The sequence below is a fragment of the Rousettus aegyptiacus genome, unplaced genomic scaffold, assembly GCF_014176215.1.
Source record: "Rousettus aegyptiacus isolate mRouAeg1 unplaced genomic scaffold, mRouAeg1.p scaffold_m13_p_13, whole genome shotgun sequence".
NCBI classification, from domain to species: domain Eukaryota; kingdom Metazoa; phylum Chordata; class Mammalia; order Chiroptera; family Pteropodidae; genus Rousettus; species Rousettus aegyptiacus.
Genome location: NW_023416288.1, coordinates 40,697,634 through 40,717,328, shown reverse-complemented (window position 1 = coordinate 40,717,328; position 19,695 = coordinate 40,697,634). Strand labels below are relative to the sequence as shown.

General features: G+C 51.3%; 1 protein-coding gene across 2 annotated transcripts in view; it reads right to left on the bottom strand.

The window, feature by feature from the left end:
- Window positions 1-19,695, bottom strand: part of EEPD1 (endonuclease/exonuclease/phosphatase family domain containing 1) — a 75,885-nt gene that overhangs the window by 15,471 nt on the left and 40,719 nt on the right. For both annotated transcript variants that reach the window (XM_036230480.1, XM_036230481.1), the window contains exon 3: window positions 16,255-16,306. In XM_036230480.1, the coding sequence (XP_036086373.1) occupies window positions 16,255-16,306 (52 nt within the window). The remainder of the gene's footprint in view (window positions 1-16,254; window positions 16,307-19,695) is intronic.

Here is a 19,695-nt window from a genome sequence, read left to right as displayed (position 1 = left end):
CACCCCAGCCCAGCTGGGACCGTCCCCTGCCAGGCGGGTCGGCAGTGTGGAGAGGTGGCACGGGCTGGCGTCACTTCCATGTTTGCCCCTCCCAGAGACGGTCGTTTGAGACTCGAGTCATCCAGGCAAAGCGTGAGCGGCAGAATCCACGGGAACTTGACCATGCAAATTCTCAGGCCCTACCCGGCCCTGCGGAGTCAGAATCTCCAGAGCAGGGCCTGGCAACTTGCATTCTAACAGCCTCTCCAGGTGACTCGGACCCGGAATGTAAAATTGGCATTACTAGATGAAGACGAGACGGTCTCCTTTTTTCTTTGTTTTATATCTAAAAGGCTTTATATTTTAAAACTAAGGATGCAGAATTCCTAAACCCTGAGGGCCACCTGTATTTTGTGCATCCAAAGCCTTGCTCGAGACCCTCCCTCGGCCCACAGAGTAGATGATCCCTCTCTACCCTCTTCTGCAGTTTTTCTTATGTCACTGCAGACAATGAATAATTTAAGAGAAAAAGGTGTTGGTGGCTGAAAGCATTCTGCACCCAAGTTTTCACGATCAGCGTCAGGTCCTTCTATTTCTAGGGCTGGAAAAAGAATTTCCAGCATGTCGACGCAGTGGGTGGACTGTCTACTAACAGTCCATACCGAAAACCTCAGGAGAGGGAGCCTGTGAGGGCCTCAGAGGGTAGTCCACGGGCCGGCAGCACTGGCTTCGCCTGCGAGTCTGTGAGAAGTGGACCCTCTCAGGCCCACCTGACGCCTACTGCGCCGGGATCTGCATTTTCCCAGGACCCCGGGGTGACTGGCCAGCTCTAAGCAGCCTGCCTCAGAGCCTCCCTGTTCTGTATGGTCATCCCGCTATGCCCCCAAAGCCCCCCGGGGGCAGACACCCTACCAGTTACTCCTGAGCAAAGTGCAGCAGGGAAAGGTTAAGCCCAGGTTTGAGGTGACAGTCAAGGTCGCACGGCTGGCAGTGTTGGGGGAGGGCGAGAACTGGGCAGGTGCAGCAGGGCCAGCTCCAAGGGGTGGGGCCAGGCCGCCTGCACCAAACCCTTAGATTCTTTCTCCTAAAAAGTTCCAAGGAAAACAGAGCGTGCACTGGGAGCCCTCGAAGCCTGTGTGAGAAGCTCAGCTTAGGCTGGACAAATGCTGATTTTGAACTCAGCCTTTACGTTGTTAATACTTGGTCTAGAAAGACAGCGTTTATTATTTAAAACAAACAAACACCATTTCAGCTCTCCTACCCCACACCTCCGAAGCATCTGACTGTGGCTCCTTGCAGGTCACCCCGGGGGATAACGTGTGGCCACAGCATGGCACACAGCAGGCATGTGACAAGCATCTGTCGAATGAATGAATCAAAGAGATGCCTCTTGGGGACCCCGCCTTACGGCTTCTCTCCTCCCCCGGATAAGTCACAAGAACTATCGTGGGCCAGACTTGTTTCTCTCACTTCAGGCCAAAAAGGGCGACATCCTCACTCCTCGGCACCTGGCCCACCACCAGCTGGTCAGACGGCAAAACCCAATCCTCCCACCTTTCGGTCACACGGAGCCCGGGTCAGGAGTAAGGGAAGGGAAAACGAGAGGGGAAATGCCAGAGTCCCGTACACAGTAGGACTCCTTCCTCCCGCCCCTCCGCCAGTGCCGCAAAGAAGCTGACCACGCTGGCAGCACGTTGGGTTAAGGTTCCCCCCGGATGCAGAGAGGGAATCCCACGCGTCCAAACCCCGCATCGGCCTCTGTTGATGACCCCTCCGTCCCACCTGAAGATCCCTTGCAAAACTGCCTGGGAGAGGAGCATGCTTTTAATACGTAAGGTTTGGGTAAATTCAACAATTGTAAGAAAACACACATGGTCGACGATCTATGACCAGATTAGCTTCTGAAACCTCTAAAAAAATACTCCGAGGGAAGGAACCCGACATCTGTTAAGGGCCAATTATTTGGCAGGCGCGTTTCACAAATTAGCAGTTACTCCTAATGACAGCCCTGTGCGGCAGGGAACAACCCTCCCGTCTGACACGTGAGGACCCCGGGGCTCAGAAAGGGAACGTGGCAAGGTCCCTCACCACCGGCAAGTGGTCCAGGCAGGAGGAAAAGCCAGGTTTGGCCAAGTCTAGTGCCCAGATGCACTTAGGACAGAGAAGTCTCAGAAAACACAGGTTACACGCACATCACTAACCCACGTGGCGGCCACTGCGCCACGCGCATTAACCACGTGCACTGCACATTTTGAGGTCTCTGGAGCTAAAAGCTCTATGGCCACCACACCGCTAAAGTCAGTCTCATGACCAACATGCCAGGCCGCATGGGTCCTGGGGACACAGCTCTCCCGGGAACGTCAGCACGCTGGACTACGGCCTCCCTCCTGGTAGGGCTGGGGGCTCCCAGCACACAGCCACGCGGCTGCAGATCCGTAAGTCACCCCCTCTCTAAAAGCCAGGCGTCCCTCCAGAGAAGCAACGAGCTCACGTCCCCCCATCGCTCTGCCCACGAGCCCCTTCTAGGTCAGATCCACGAACACACTCTTTCCACGGGGACCTGAAAAATATCCTGGCTGACTCTCCATCCTCGTGCAAACATTCTCATCATACTGAGGAAGATAGAAAGCAAAGACGGAGACATTTTCCCAGCGCCCACAACCAGCTAATCGTCAGCCGTTTTTACAGAGACTAGGGGAGAGGCACCCCCCGTCAACAGACCGTTGCCGGTCCTGTTAGCCTCTCTGCGTTTCCAAAAGGGACTCGTCACATGTTTCCTAAACAAGGTGGTTAAAAATAATCAAAGGGGAGGAAAAAACCTTTCAAGGGCAATTAAAACTTTTTTTTTTTTTTGCAAGGGCTTGCAGTCTGGGGATGAGAAGCATGGGGGTAGAGATGTAGACACAGGGACTTCTTTTTAAATTATAGTAACGATACTTTTATTGAGGTCATTCTAGTGCCAGGTACTCAACACGCACAAATTCATTTCACTCTCACGAGAGCCTTCTAACATCGATGCTCCTCATTGGATGGATGAAAAGACAGAGGCACAGAGAGGCTGATTAACTCGCCCAAGATCACACAGCCAGTGCGGCGCAGAGCCGGCCTGTAAGCCCAGGCAGTCTGGGGCTCTGCGGCCCACGCTCTGCCTTGTCTGTCCCGTAGGCACAGTTACCAATCAAAGAATCGTGCGAAAGTAAAACTGCGGCTGGGACTTGTGCTAAACGGCACCGGTCCCAGGAGACTGTGGCCCTGTGATGCTGGGGGTGGCGGCGGGCGCGAGGGGGTTCTGACTGGATCGGGGGCAGGCTTCCCAGAAGAGGTGATGCTTGAATTCAGAACTCGAGGATGGGAGGGAGTTGATCAGGCAAAGAGGAGACGAGAGCCGTCCAGACGGCAGGGGCAGCACGCGCCAAGGCCCCACAGCGGGACGGAGCCTGGCGAGTCAGGTGGCTGCAGCGCGGATGGTGAGGGGCGGGGTGGTGCCGTGAGCCTGGAGGGATGGTCAGAGGCCTGGCCGTGCGGGCCCTGGCGCCCCGAGGGGACTTTGCTCCTTCTCCTGCGAGCCGTCCTGAAGTCGGCGAAGGGCAGGAGCCATAGCTCTGCATCTGGGAAAGGCCGCAGGGCTCCAGTGCCGCGCAGGCCGGAGGAGGGCTGGGGCGGCTGCGAACACGCCGGCCACAGGACGCGGGAAGCGAAGCGGGAGGCGTGGCCCCGAGGGGAGCGGTGGGCAGGCTGGAGAGGTCGGTAGGAAAGGAGCGAGCCGGCTCAGAGGGACGGAACGTCAGCACTCCGACGAGTGCCGGACGTGAGTGCTCACGGCGGCCGGGAGGTGGAAATGCGAATGGGTAAACCCCGCGCTCTATGTCCGCACAACGAAACGGCTCTGAACCGCGACGGGCATGACGTGCTAACACCTGCCGCGACACGGACGCGCCTTGAAACGCCGCACTGAGCGAAAAGGCCAGGCCCCAAGGCTGCACGCTCTAGGACTCCGTCGCTCTGAAACTCACAGAGGCTGAAACACCGTCGATCTGAAACGCCACAGAGGCAGGCGGCTGCGGGTGCCGGGGGCGGGCGGGCGCGCTTCCTAGGTCGGTCCTGGCTTGTCTACGGATGACGGAAGCGTCTCGGAACTAGAGAGAGGTGAGGGTGGAGCTACCCTGCAGAGGGACTGACTGCCACAGAAGTATTTGCTTTCAAATGGACTCTACAATGGTTAATTTTATAATATGTGAATTTTATGTCAATCATAAAAAAATGACTTAGGCAATGGATTCAGAGCTCAGGATAAAGCAGAGGAACCGATCTTTTCATTCGACAAACACCGGATGCTACAGCTGTGACACCCCACTGTCCCTTAGGTGGGGGTAGGGAGTCAGGGCCGCCCCCTTGGGGACGCTGCCTCCAGACAGTTTATTCCAGCCTTCTTTCCACACGACTGTTGAGCACCTAGAAGAGGAGCAAGACAGCCCAGTAATTTTTGGAATGCAGCCTTTCTGAAGCTCAAAAAAAGACAGTTTCGGGGCAAATAAAACAAGTACTTGTTCCCTAATTAGGCGCTAAACTTGTGAGTAATGATTGAAACTAATTTTTCTAAGTGGAAGCAGGTCTGAAAATAGCAATGAGTTCTGGAGGATTTTGTGGCTGTTTTCGGAGCGTGGAGAAAAGTCGCAGGCGGGGCAGAGCACCCCCCCCTCCATCAGAGCAGAACCACGGGGCAGCCACACCGCGCCTGGCACTGAGCATGCCATTCTGCGCGCGCTGATGTTTTTACGTCGCTTGCCACACAACATGCCAGCTCCGGAGGCTGGGAAGGCAGACTTTGGTTCGGTGCTTGCTAATGAAACGCCGAACAAAACAGTCAGCAGGATGTGTCAACCAAAGACGTTACGTCTTACTTGTAAGCAAAAAAGGCTGCCCCAGGCTTGTAAGGCGACCATAACTTATTTCCTGAGACAAACCATGGTGACTTAGCCAACTGTACACGGCGCTTCCTTTTTTGAGTCTTCTTCCCTCTTCGATATTTTCAGGTAAACAGGCTTGACCCATAGGCGAGACAGGTATAGACAGGGGAAAAACTGTCTGTAAAGGGGACAATTTAATAGTAAGAGCGTTTTTCCCCATGAGGTTTCGGATGTGACGGCAGGAAGGGCAGGGAGAGGAGGAGAGAGAAAGCCAACACGCTGGGCTAGGAAGCAATTGTTTAGGAACTTAAATCCGAAGGAAGTAACCTAGGAGCGGCCAACGCCAGCAGTTCGCATTAGCGCCCTCCCCTGCAGACACCTATAAATTTTCTAAACCCCAGAGACAGATTTCCTCAGCCCATGAACATGAGTTCACTCTCCGACTTCACTCTAGATGGCGAGGTTCCCAGCACTTTCCATAAGCGTTTCTGTGAAGAACCGAGATTACTGAGGAACCGTCACATTAAACAGAATTAGTACTCACAGACCCTCAGGGAAATCGCTCTAGTTGCCATTTTTCTTATAAAACGCCAGCCTTTGACTATTCTAAATGGTGTTTGTGCAGCCTGACTTCCTCCGCAGCAATAACCATAAAAATAAAGACTTCAGGGCCATGGGTGAAAGTATGACTGATTCATGACATATTTTATTTTGATTTGCATTACGCCAAATCCTAATCTTTAAAGCCTGAATATTTCTTTGCTTTATTTCTAAGCAAACTACATAGATTTGATTGTTCTTTTCTGTGTGGGCAGCGAGGGATGGAGAGACCTGTAATTTTTCATTACCAGACACTTGATGGCAGCAGGAACTATAGGCAGCAGTTCCCGAAACGGCATTCTCGTTTTGGTGATCGTCCAGAGAGACTCATTGGTTCCGAATTTTCTGTGCTAATGGGAGAACTGGACCACCAATCCCCCAAACTGTCTTTGAGTCAACCTCCCTTTCCATTACGCCTTTGGCCAGAGGCACTTAAAAATAGCCACACAGCCTGAGGTGGGTTTCGCGGGTTTTCAGGCTGTGGACTTCCTGGAAGTGGGCAGATGGGAAGCCATCAGGGCAGCGAGAAGAGAGGTGCGACAGAATCGAGGTACACACGAGGCAGGGGCCATGTCGTGGACGCCGTCGGCAGTGCCCGCGGCACACGAAAATCCTCCGTCTCGATGCCTCAGGACCAGAGCGGTGTTCACTTACTAGAAGGCTCACCACGAGCCAAGCATTACTGCGGGCTCTTTACACATGCTGCCTGATGTGAGTCACAGCAGGGCTCTGCGGCACAGGCATTATCCTGGCTTGAGAAACGAACACGGGGCTGGAGGGATTAAGATCACCTGGAGAGCGAGCGGCTGAACCGGGACCCAAATCCCTGCCTCCCTGACCCCATTATGCCACTCAGCTTTCCACCCACGCAGCTACAAGGAGAGGAGTAATATGATCACACTTGCGTTTTAGAGGACTTACTCTGGTAATGATATAAATGAGGAACTGAACAATAAAATTAAATTACAGAGACTGAAGAGTAATTTTATGTGTTCTCATTTTCTCTCTGCTTTCAAATTTTCTTGAAATTTCACTTCTAGAGATAGCATAAATACTGATTAATTGGCTTGAACTTTATTCGTGTAGAAGATGTGCATGTGTGTGTATACACACACGCACATACACACATTTAATGTCCTTTTCATAAATGAAACCTTTTACTAAATAAAGCACCAAAAACAAAATAGAAAAATGTCCCTGCTACATCCTGAAATGATGCCTAAAAATACTTGGTTCTTCTTTCCTCTTATTCACCAATACGACCACCGAAACTCGGTGCCTAATAAGGATGTCTGGGTAATGAGAAGCAAAGTGAACAATCGATACCAAGCACTTTATTCCTCAACCAGGGTCTCAGGCAGGTGGAGGCCAGGAGGGAAGACCAAGCTTGCCTGATGGAGGAGATTGGCAATCACAAAAAACTGCAATCGCACAATTGTATAATCTGGGGGCAGAGGCTTTAACGTTCTCCCAGGAGCTGGTGCAAAGGTTGGGGTCCGATTGCAACTCTATAATGCCACTTACGTAAATCTCTTGACTGGCCACTCGCATAGGAGGCCTCTGGCAGATGACTGGGAAGGCGGATAACTTAGAGGAACCCATACATGGGGAGCTGCTTGTTCTCGCTGGCTGTTTTTTCCCACCTAATTAATTCTGCGTGTGAAAATGAGCCTGTTTTTCATGGACAAGAGTTTGGTGGAGCAGGCTTGGGGCAAGGGAAAGAGTGGGTGTCAGCACAGGTAAGACTGTCACAGGGAAACTGAGTCTAGGATCTGGAAAGGAGTCTTGGATTACGTTCGTACAGGATGTCGGTACTCCTTTCTTCATTTCTACGAGGTTAGATCAAAATCTCTGAAAACAGGCTGGAGGCTTTCCCAGAAGCTTGGAATCTCATTCAGGCCCCAAATCATCACTTCGATGCTGCCCAAACAATGTTTTCACCTGTAGGAATTACTTATTCTAAATGGGTAGGTAACAGGTTGGTGAATCTCTCCATTAAATCAATTGTGTCGAAGCAAGTCTTAATGACCAGCTCGATCAGGATACTCTTCCCTGCTAAGCACATCAGCAGCTGATGTTTTTAACGACTGATCCAAACGGTTTTACCTGCCTGCCCTTCTGTTTCATTTAAAATGACACATCAGCCCAAACTTGGCTGAATACGAAGTCATGCTCCCAAGAAATGAATGAATCATTCACGAAAAGTCTTGGAATTCTCTAAAAAAGTGAATTGAAAGTTCTCTGATGAGTACCAACTAATTGTCGGCATTTCCTGATAAAGAGCAGCATTGGATGGGGACCAAACGAGACAGGAAATGGCATGTAACTTGTGTCACCAGGTTATGCAGATGTCTGTATTAGGTGGTGACTATGTGCAACACTTTTAAAGAGAATGCAAAGAATTCCGCACATTTTCTTTCTACTGAAAAACAAAAATGGCCAAAAGACTCATGAAACAGAAGAGAAAAGTGCTTAGGATATAGCCAAGGACAAGCAGAGCCTTTCCTATGCTGGACAAGCCCCTGAGCAAGCCCTCTCTCCCTCTTCCAAGCCAACAAATGGTCTAGGACAGTAGATTTGAAACATTTTTGACCATGACTCAAAGCAATAAATAATTTTTATATGGCGATCTGGTGTATATATCTGCCTACCAACTTCGTATGTATGCATGTATACGTATGTCCATCTATGGCCCATCTATCTATTCACTTGTCCATCCATCCATCCATCCATCCATCCATCCATCCATCCACTATCTGCATGCATATAAGGTATACATGTATATAGTATATACACACAAAAGCTGGTTGTAATTTACTAAACTGATTTCATAACCTGTAATTTGAGAACCGAACCCAGGTATTCCTTACTGCAAAGTCTCTGGTGTCACTAGAACATCATGATGCCATCTCCTGTTCGTCCTCCCTTCGCCAAAATCATGTGAAATGTTTTATTGGACGTGTAGATAATGCCTTCGAAGTCTCCTCAGACAAATGAAATTGCATCACTAAAGTGGAATCAGCTCTGGCACACCGAGTAAGTGTGAACTGCTCTTCAGAAACCCCATAAATGAAATGCCCCCTCAGCAAGCACAATGCCCAGCAATGCGTCCAGCTTTCGAAAGTCTTCCTCAGAAGATCAACGGCTGAATGTTTATCTGAAACAACGGAGGCCAGAGGCAATGAAATGGTATGTTCAAAGTGCTGCCAACCAAGGATCTTACATCCAGAAAAACCATCTTTCAAAAGGGAAGATAACACGTATTCTCCAACAAACGGAACAGCGAGAATTTGTTGCTGGCAGACCCTCCTTCCGAGAAATATTTTTGAAAGTTCTTTAGGCTGAAAGCGCGTGACGCTAGACCAACTGGAATCCTCATGAGAACGGGAAGAGAACCAGTAAGGGTAATGACGGGATTATAAAGGACAGTAAAAGTGCACATCTTCCTCTTTTATCCATGGTGCATAAAACAACACGTGTACAGTTCTACTGTTGGGCCTGTAACGTATAGAAACGTAATATAGATGGTAACAGTGCAGAGGAGCTGGGTAGGAATGAAAATGTACTGGAATTACAAAAATGGGGCAAAATGGTAACTTGACTCCACAGAACAAATGAAGAAAACCAGAAATAGTAAGATCATTAATGTAGCTAACTCGATAAATTTATACTTGTTCTCTCACGCATGTGGGTCTTTACGTTTTTCTGGGGTGAGGGCACGTAGCTCGCACCTGGTACTTAAAAGGTTGATTCCAGGAATATTAAATTAACGATAAAGGAACTTTTAAAAGAAGAAAGAAGTGACCCAATTCTGTTTCTTTTCCGCAGTCCCTCGATGCTGTGCGGGCGTCAGGTGAGGGCTCCACTCCAGACGCCTTGTTCCGTTTTGCCACAGTGCTTATCGTCACTGTCGTTTTTAAACGGGCATTAGTATAATTGCTGATTTTCCGCACCGGTTCCGTGAGCTACGCAGGGGTGGGCATGACAGCCGTCTCGGTCACGTCCATGTCTCCCGATCCAGCGCACTGCCCGACGCAGGGGACCGCTCAATACCTGGCGGCCGGAAGAGTAACTGTGCATTTTTATGTGTCGTCATTACGGCAGGTACAACTGCTTGTTCTGCCTTTTTGTAACTATTACGACGCATTTCTCCGAGGCTAAAAGACGTACCGTTTTTAACAGGCGGACCCGCCAGGTGGTTCAGCCCTTCCTGCCCCACTGAGCAGCGAACCGCCTTCACTGATGAATGACTCTAAGGCATGGTATATAGCGTGGTTAGTATTTTCCATTTTCACGGACCGTTTCCTTAAGATGTGCTCCCAGGAACTGGGTCACGGGTCGAAGGGTAGGGCCATCTCAAAGGCTAACGAATTATGCCGCCCAAGAGCTTACGAAAGGCCGGCACATCGTCACCACCCTTCCCCGGCAATGAACGGGGACACTGGTTTTACCACAACTTCAACATTACACGTTATTGTTTTAGAAACCTCGCTAATGTCACCCATTTAAAATGGCCTCTCACGGCTTAATTCGCTCACCTTTGATAGCTGAAAAGCTAAAGGGACTTTCGAAGTCCTGTCTGGGGGTCCCACTTTCTGTTCACTTCAAATACAAGCTTTTCATAGAAAGAGAAAGGGAATCGTGGCCCCTAAATACGCATGGTACCTTGTGATGCTTTTAGAAAGGAGAAAACGCACCTCCTCTTTTTTCGAATGCGCTGTGGAGCCTGGCCCACAATTCTCCAAAACGCTTCATTTTCTGGCAGCTGAGGTGCTGGAGGGACCCCAGCCAAGAGCCCTTTCCAGCATGGGGGGGAGGGGGCAAGTGTCCAGTGGAGCTGGAGAGCGGGTGGCGGGGTGGCCTCTCGTGGGCCTGAGCCAGACTCCAAGAGGGACTAAGCTCCACGGGGGCCCCCATGTCTGCTTACTGGCTCCCCTTCAAGGAAGGTAGCGAGCTGCCCGCTGAGACTTGGCCAGGAACGTGATTACAATGAGCGCCATCGTGATTAGACACTGATCTGGCTCAAGCCATTAAAAAAAAATCTAACAGATACGTGAATACTGGCCACTCGCGACGGCATTCAAATTAAGCTCAGACTAAGCACATGAGAAAAAGTAAACCAAGGGTGCTGAAAAGTCTCGTTCCGGTATTTTAGAATAAATACAGACTACCGTTTTTTAAAGATATTTTTAAGTTCTTAGTTAAGATTTTTGAAGCGAGTCACTGTGACCCCGAGCCTGCACGAAGGGGTGTCTGCTGCACGTCCCCCACCCTTCCGCGAGCCCCTCATCTGCTCTCTTCGCAGGCCCTTGGACCCCCCGCCGCCCCCACACCACCGCGAGGTCCCTCCACTCCCGGATGCTCCCAGGACGGTGTCCACACCTGGAGCCCTCAGTCCTGCCGCCGCCGCCTCCGACCCCAGCCACGTTCTGAGGGACACACACCACTCGGCCACGTCTGTCGTCTGTCCGTCACGCGGTCAGAAGCCCTGGGCATCAGTTCTCCGTCACCGGGCCCAGGGACCGCCCCTCTGAGCCTGCCCCCTCTTCTGGAATATGCAGGGGTAGAAGCCCCCACCCACCGAGTCTGCTAAAGCCGACGCCCAGAGTCGAGAAGACCTTGGGAGACGGGCAGTGGGCGTCCTGAAGGGAGCCCCACAGGACCGGGGTCGGTCCTGGTTCCATCAGGGTGCCTGCTCCGGGCCCTGGGTTGGGGGGAAACCTCAGCTCCGCTGGCCTCCGTGTCCTGTCCGCAAAGCGACAGGGCCGATTCGACAGTCTGAAAAGTCTCCCCCGGCTCTGGCATTCCGGGGTCCTATACATGCCAGTCGAAGGTATTTTTGTCACTTTATCCCCCTTGGTATGTAGGACGATTTAGGCACAGAGTACGCGCTCAACTCTCGCACAAACAGAACGAACCGGGAGTCCAAATTGCAGCGAAAAACGCCCCACAAACATGTCGCCGCAGAGCGAGGGCCTGTGAATATGCATGTGTGTTCCAGAAACGCCGTCGCCCCTTCCGGCACGAGCTCGCCACACCCTCGGGTCATTCACACGCGTCCACGTGATAATCGTCTACCTCCCACTTCCTTCTGAAAACCCCTTGACGCTATTCACTTCTGATTCCGATGGCGCCCGCCACCGGGCTTTGGCTGGAGGGGTTCCTGCCCTGCTACCATCCCTCGCCCGCCGGAGAGACGTGTATCCACTTTATCCCACACACAAAACACCAAAACAGGTCTCAGAGATCACCTGCTCCACCTGCAGGAAACATAAACCAAGAGCTGAACTTCAGAGCGAAATTCCGGGGAGAACACCCAGCAGCGGCGGGCGCGGGGGGCTGGCAGGCACCTCTGATGGGGACGAATGCGTCTCAGGCTGGGCTTCTCCGTGCCAATGATGATGCGAGATTTGGATGCTGCTGGTGATGACAGCAGACGCTACTCAGGGAAAGCGCTCGCTGTGTTATTCTGGTGCTCACTATGTATAATCTCTTTCATCTCGTACATTGTCTCACTTAATTCTCGCAAAAAACATCCCAGTGAGGTAGGTATCGTTGTGACCCCTCCCCACGCCCAATGTTAAAAAGAAACTGAGGCTGGTTAGCAACTTGATGCCCAGCTAGAACACGGCAGAGTGGATTCCAGCCGGGTCCCTGCACGCTCCGAGCCCGGGTTCCAGAGGGCAGAGCGTGGATGCAGTCAGCTCGTGATTGACAGCTGAGTCACGACCGGCAGAGGCCGAGGGTAGGGCTGGGAGGGGGACAGACAATGGCTCTGAGTCCCGCGGGGCTAGGGGTGGGTCCGCCAGGGCTCTGGCCCTTTCAGGGAGAGGGTGGCCTCCAGCTGGACACAGCGGCCAAACGAACCATTGAGTGCCGCTTTGCAGGAAGCTGTTTGAAAGGGTCATTGAAAAATAATCTTACAAAATCAAGCTGTACCAACATTTTTATTTCCTTTCATGTAATGCCACGTTTCAAGGCGTTAGGTGGGCCCGTTTATAAAGCCTGGGAAACAAGTCTGTGTGACTCGAGCCGAGAAAACCAAACGCGTCTCACTCTTAAAGCAAAGTGCACAGTCAGAGGGTGCTCGTGCCTCTCAGCACCTAACGGATATTTGACAAAAAAAGCCCATCAAATCCAAAACACTTTTTCAGAGGAAGGTCACACACGTCCCGGCATTTAAGCATGTTAAATCATCTTCTCATGGTTCTACAGTTTTTCTTTTTAAAGAAAGACTTAAGAAATTACAGACTTAAGATTATTAACTGTATGGTTTATAGTTTATTTTTTAGATAAATCACTGTCACTTTTCTGGGAAATGGCTTATACATAGTGTTAGCAGAGAAGAGAAATTCAGAGACCTCACCTCCGAAGCGTCCCCCAACCTCCACCCTAATCTATTACACCTGAATTAAGACAAAGAGTGTTTAAAGAGGTTAGAAAAACAAAACCTGGCACCCTACAGACCTATTGGAGGCGGGGGTCCATCCACGTGCACACCATCCACCTCTCCCCAGAAAGCGTGTTTCGATGGTGGGCAGGGCACACAGAACACGGAGGCCCCCACGCCCACAATGGACCCTGGAGCAAGGAAGTGGAGAAACAGTAGGAAAAGCAGAAGTTCCCCCTTTTTACCACGAGCCCAAGAATCAACCGTGAAACAGAAACCCCCGAGCTATCGAGCTATCGGCAGGGAGGAACCCCAAGAGAGAGCAGTTCCACAGGCCTCCAAGGAAGGTCCCCTGCTGGGCCCAGCGGCCAAGCAGAGGTGAGGCTGGGGGCGGGGCACAGCTCCCCCAGGCAGGGCCCCCCACAGCTGCCTGTGCCCTGCAGACGTCAGGAGAGCCCCAGCTCTTTCGAAATGGACGGGCCTGCTCCCCGAAACCAGAAAGTGTGCACGTCGGGCAAACAGCCGATAACTTCAAACTGAAATCCTGAAGTCATTGCGAAATGCCCGATGCGAGGGGGAAAAAGTACTAGGACTCATGCTGCCTCGGAGACCCCAAAATGCTGCTGCTGCTTTTTAGCATTTCATACTATATACGTTTACATAACTTGAATATGTTACTGGTCGGATATAACCTGCAGTTAATGACACCTGTGAGGAAAATGCTTCTTGAGAACAGCTTCCGTCTTATGAGACAAAGGCAAGAGCAGGTCCCCACGGTTGGGGCTGTCTGTCTGGAAGCCACCAGTCCCCCCCGGGTGGGATGTCAGTTCAGTGATCGCGAAGCCCAAGGGCGAGTTGCCATCTGTAGTCTGGCTGCAAAGACAGGCAAAGAGGTTTGAGGTTTGCAGGATGTGTGTGTATAACTGAGGCCTTTCTTGCTGGCTCCGCCTATTAAGTAAGACTATTGTCTTAATGAAAGGAAGAGGCCGGCAAAGTAAAGATAAAACCTGGGTTCTTACAAGTAGAATGATGATGTTTCCTTCTTCTCTTTTGGTCCAAAAAAAAAAAAAAAGGAGTTTAATTGGTCACAAAAGCAAAGAGCTGACACCTCACAGATTCTGAAGATGGATGAGCCCAGAGTGGTGCTGATAACAGATACTTCTTAGGAGAGTCACCCAGGGTCTTGTCACAATGCACACCGGATTCAGGTGGCTTGGGCGGCGGGGCTGAGAGCCTGCATTTCTAACGAGCTTCCACGCTGCCGGTCTGCAGGCCATACTTTGAGTAGCAAAGCTCTACAGTTTGCCAAGAACTTTTCTTGTCAGTTCTCCAACCTGCCCATGGGGCTGAGGCTATTACAAACTGGTGCAAGGGACAGTCCTGCCAGGTTCTAGACCATGTGCCCCTAGAAATGCAATTGGCCACCAGGCTCTTGTCGACTGGTTCCTTCTGGCCTTTTCTGGAAATGCTTGCTACTTGCTTGGCACTAGAAAGCTCAACAAGGGCCTGTGGTGTGAGTGAAAGAATCACACACACACGAAAGAAGGAAGAAGGAAGCTGAGTGTGCTCGGCTCCCGGCCCGCCCCACGCCCACTTAGGCCGTCTTGCAAAGCTGTTGGCCGGTCTTGCAAAGCTGTTGGCCGGTCATGCAAGGAGACGGGGGAACAACGCAAAGCCATCAGAGAGAGGGAGGAGGATGGGGAGATAAGATGAGCAGCAGCTAACTTTCGGGGAATCACTCGGCGCCTGATGTGGCAGTAAGTCTTTTACATCAACTGTCTACTGAATCTTTTTCAAAACCTCTGCGGACTGCGGATTGTAAAGATTCCACTCCATAGTCTAGGAAACTGAGGCACAGAGAGGATTAGAAACGCAAAATAGCCCAGTCAGGAAGGAGGGGGCGGGCTCCGGACTCAGGCTGTCTGAGCCCCACATGGCACGCACGCCCTGTTCCATGGCCACCTCCTTCTGTGAGATCCCACGGGCGGTTAGTACCCCCAAGTTGGCTTAACCGTGCGGCCTCTCAGATCCGATATTAACGCAGCTCCAAAGACCTGGTCGATATTTCCGGTGCCTGTGTTTTTATTACACGGAGACACCTTAGCACAGGGGCTTCACATGTTTACCAGCTTTGTCTGATTTTTTTAAAATTATTATTGAGAAGTTACACAAATAACTGCAGTGACTACCGACAAGATAATTGTTTTTAGAGAAGTAGCATTTTTACAATTGCAAGGCCAGACCCGGAATCTCCATAAACTCTTGGCCCCTAGCATGCTTCGATGGCCAGGTGCATATTAAGAATTCATAGAAGCAATTGAGAAGTACCATGGCCCAAGTGCTCTGGCGTCTAGAAATCCCTCCCACTACCCTGACTCCCTGGGTTCTCACGTCGCCTCTCCGAGGTCAGGCGGCCGCACTGTCCTCATTCTACCTGTGACGGCAATGAGGCTGACCGGGTGTTAAAATCCAGAGCCAGAGCCCAGGCCCCTCCCTCCCCTCGCGTCATGGCCTGGTGCTTAAAAACTTAATTTGCTTCAGTGACAAATAAAATAAATTCTGCAAATAAAATAATAGCGCTTGGTGCTCATCTCTCTAACCAGGTTCTTTTTTGTTAACGGTATAGATTCTAATTAAAGCCCAAAGTCACATACTCGGGAAGAGTCCTGAGCTCCCCAGCGGAGCAGCTCTATAGGAGTTGGGGGCGCCCATGGGTGGTCCTCGGGAGCCTGGCCTCCTTGGCCCCTGCCCGGCCCGCTTTGTAGAGCCCACCCCACCTTGCACCCAGAACTCGAACCACGACCAGCCAAGGATCCCAGCTGCCGGCCAGAGACGCAGCAGGTCACCTCCTCCAACGAGTGGTGAAAACACTCGTCTGCAGGGGGGGTAGTTTCTCGAGCCTCAGGAGGGGCCTAAGGAGAGTCTCGAACTCGCGAACTTGCCTCTGAACTGGAAGAGGCGTCCGTTTTGGGACTGGAACCATGGCGTTCCCTTCCTTACTCTGCCACTTAGTTCATTTTCTTTGAGCGAGTTATGTAAACGCGCTGGGTCTCAAGTCCATCACCCATCCGCCCAGGTAATGACACATACGCACAGAGACTCCAGCACGCGGGCGGCGTCCAGTGTGTGGCGTCCCGAGGCGCAGGGACCCTGCTTCAGAGCTGGGGGGGGGGGCTCTGCTTTCACACGACCCTGAAGCGCCAAGCGAGGTCGGGTTCCCGAGCATCGGCGGCATATGAGCAATGCGGGAGTCGCAATTAAAAGTTCGCATGGTTAAGAACACGAAATAACGGACCGGTCTGCAGTGAGCGCTGTCTCCGGCATGTGACTCTCTGCTCTAAGTTCGTGAATGTGCAGTAGAAAGAGTGAAACATTTACCTTTTCCAGGGCCTCTCTGTCAAGTAGTTCTTGCACAGCTAGAAGCTTGATGCTGTAAAAAAAAAATTAAAAGCACACTTGAAAAAAAAAGCACTTCGTGCCGCCGAGCATCACACAAATCACAGGAACTAAAGTCTGAAATTTCAGCCTGCATTTATTTCTACATCACCTCCCATCTTAAGGTGGCTTTTGGCTCGAATTGAAATGACCATTTCAGAACTGTTAAAAATATTTCTAAATTGTAAAAGTGATTTTACCATATGATCCAGCAATCCCACTTCTGGGCATATAACCCCCCAAGAGCTGAAAACATAGACTCAGACAGATATTTGCACATCCTCATGTTCATAGCAGCATTAGTCACACAATCACCACAGGTGGAAACAACTAAAATATCCTCAATGTTTCTGTGTCCCCTCTTTACCCAGCTAATCTGCTTACGGTGGCTGGTCACAATGTCCCCTGTCCCCACCAACCTGCATGGGCAGAAACGGGCCCCCCGTGCCACACGCCTCCCGCAGAAGGGGCTGTGCCCATGAGAAGGCTCATCTTCACTTACGGCACTCTTTGTACCCTCTACGTACAACTTGGCAAGCACTATCCAACCAAATGCAACGATCGACTTAAAAGCAGCTCCCGGAAGTGCCATCAAAGTTTTAAAGGCCGACAAGAAACCACTACCGTCACCAAGAACAACTCAGCGACCGTCAGGGCTAATGGACAGGATGGGCGGGCATTGCCTTCCTCCCATCTCGCTGACTTCCCTTCGTCTCTTGGACACGTTTGCTTGTGCTGCTCCTCTGGCTTGGAAGGGTCTGTCCCAAGAGCTTTGCAACACGGACTCGAGCTCATTGCATCATTCCGCTCACAGTGCAAACACCGCCTCCTCCAGGCGGCGTCCCTGGTCACCACATTTTTTTTTTCAGTGCACTTTCTGGTATCTTAAAGCATTTATTTGCTGGGGTGCTCCTGTCTGTTTCCTCCTAACCAGCACAGAGGTCCCCTGAGGCTGGGGGCGCTCATGGGCCTTCTCACCACGATGTCTGCAGTGTCTGTAATGGGCATGTGGAAGGCAGTGCTCAAGGACTGTTCACTGGCCTACTGGCCGGGCCCAGAGGCCTACGAGCCAAGTCACGATGACAGGCCACCCATTCCAGCGTGCACAGGTAAAACCAGTGCAAAGCCTTAGTTTCTCCACCTGAAAAAGAACGCCCCAAATGACACGATTTTCTCTTGGTGAGAGGTGCTACGTGCCTTTGTGTGAACACCTGCCGTCAACGGGATGCGTCTGGTGACAGGTGAAAGCCACTGGCTACCAGCAGGGGGACACCACAGGCTGCCGGCCAGCAGGGAGAGAGGGACCCAAAGGAGAAGATGGAGAGAGGGTGGAATCATAGCCGGCTGGTGGCCATGGGCAACGGCCACTCTCCGTTCACATGTCCTGGTATAGGACCTGGGGGCCACCTACAAAACTCCATGGAAGTCAAATTAAGAAACTGGGTCAACCCAGGTCTCTGAACTCTTGCCCCTCCCATCCCAAGGAAGGCTCCAGGTTACTGCCTCCGATCCATCACCACATCTTTTCAGAAGAGGCCACGGGGTTCGCCGCGGACTTGTCTTCCCTGATGCGTTCTATTCCTCCTCCATGGGCTCGGGGCTGGGACGGCCCCGCCAGCGACATCAGCCCCCAGACGTCAGCAGCCCGCACGCCTGGGAAGAGAGAACAGGCTTCCAGGGAGGGCGCGAGTTCTCCCAGACTCGTCCTGGACAGCCTCTCATCCCCTCGCTGCCAAGCACAGGCTTGAATGTCGCCTTCCTCTCCAAGGCGAAGCGCCGAATGAGAACACAGCGGTCCCCGTGGCATTTGGCTCAGGCAGCTGTTCTTGGCAGGTTCGGAAGAGCTAGTCTGCAAAACGGCGGACGGGCAGTTTCTCTGATGACAGTACCATGGTTTTTGTTCTATTCCGGGTTTCAACTGCTTGAATCCATTACAGAAATTTCCATTTCTTAGAAATTTCTTAGAAAATTGGCCACTCCGTTCAGGTTTAAAATTTTTGAGCACAGAAATTTGAGGGCCCGTAATCACCGTTAACTTAAAAACAACGTCTGCTTTCGTGGTTACGCCTCCTTCCTTGTTCTTTAACGCATGTGGACATTTTTATTCATTTTAAAAGTTAGATTTGTGAGAAATCGGTCTCCTTTGTTGGTCTTCTGCAAAAATTAGCTCCAGGACTTACCAAGTCTACCATTCTTTAACTAATTTATTATGGCCAACCTTCATCTTCATTACCCCCTTTCTCCAACTTTCCATTGTTTTCTTTAGTTTCTCTATTTGCCTTCTTGGGTTGGATATTCACTTATTCAAATGATTTCTTGTATATAAAGCCATAAACTTTTCTCTAAGTAGATACTGTCCTTGTTTCAGATTTCACTGTGTGACCCTCTCGTTACTTTCTGCCCAGTTCGTAGTTGCTGTTAGGATCTCCCACTGGACTCTACAGTGTCTGGACTGCATTTTTCTATCTCTGCGTATTTGGGTTTTCAATGTTACGATTTGTGTTTTTTATCATTCTAGTGTGCTGTGGTTAAAGGAAGTACCCTGGACCTCTTCTGCTTTTAAAAACCTGTCAGTACGTTTTTGGGGTCTACTTTAAAATGAGCTTTGTTCTTCCACCTCCCAGCGTAAGGGCACATCAGGAACTTGTGTCCGGATCTCCCAGCGCTCACCTGTTTTTCTCATAGGTGTGGGGTTTAGGGAAGGGCTCTGACTCAATCCGCAAGACTTCAAGCTGTGCCTCCTACGGCTGCAGGCGGGAGGGGAGGGACCTGGCACCCAGCCCTGCGGCCTGGAACAGAAACGGCCCAGGGAAGGTACTTGGCACTGTGTTTGGCTAGAGCGAGAGAAGCCTGAAGCATCACGGGGGGCCGGAAGGGCGAACCCGAAGCCGTCCCCCTTCAGACAGCCGGTCAGGAGAAGGCAGTGTTCTTTGGAAAAGATGAAAATGCTGGGGAAATAGGAGGCAGCCGGGAAAGGGGGAGACCGAAGGCGTGACGGATCGACTCCGTGAAAGAAGCCGGGGGCGTGCGGAGCTGAGCGGGGCCGCTGGGGGCGGGACTGTGGACGTCAGGCATTCGCAGGGTCGCCAGGAGCTGGTACCAGCGCAACAACGTGCCGCATGCGAACCTCCGTCCACGGGGGACAGCGGCACTAATGTTATCCGGAGCCCTTCTTTAGCCATGAATACTCCTCTACATGTTAGCATAAAGGAAACAATTCTTTTTGAAGGTTTGTGATGCTGTCGTACTTTAGACAACAGCATCTCAAACCTTCATCTCTTCCTCGCTTCTTGATGGCCCTTGACGGAACTCCAGGGTTTGGATCCAGAATACGGCCACCCTGTTGTCTCTCCATTCCATGGCTTAGGAACAATATGTGACGTT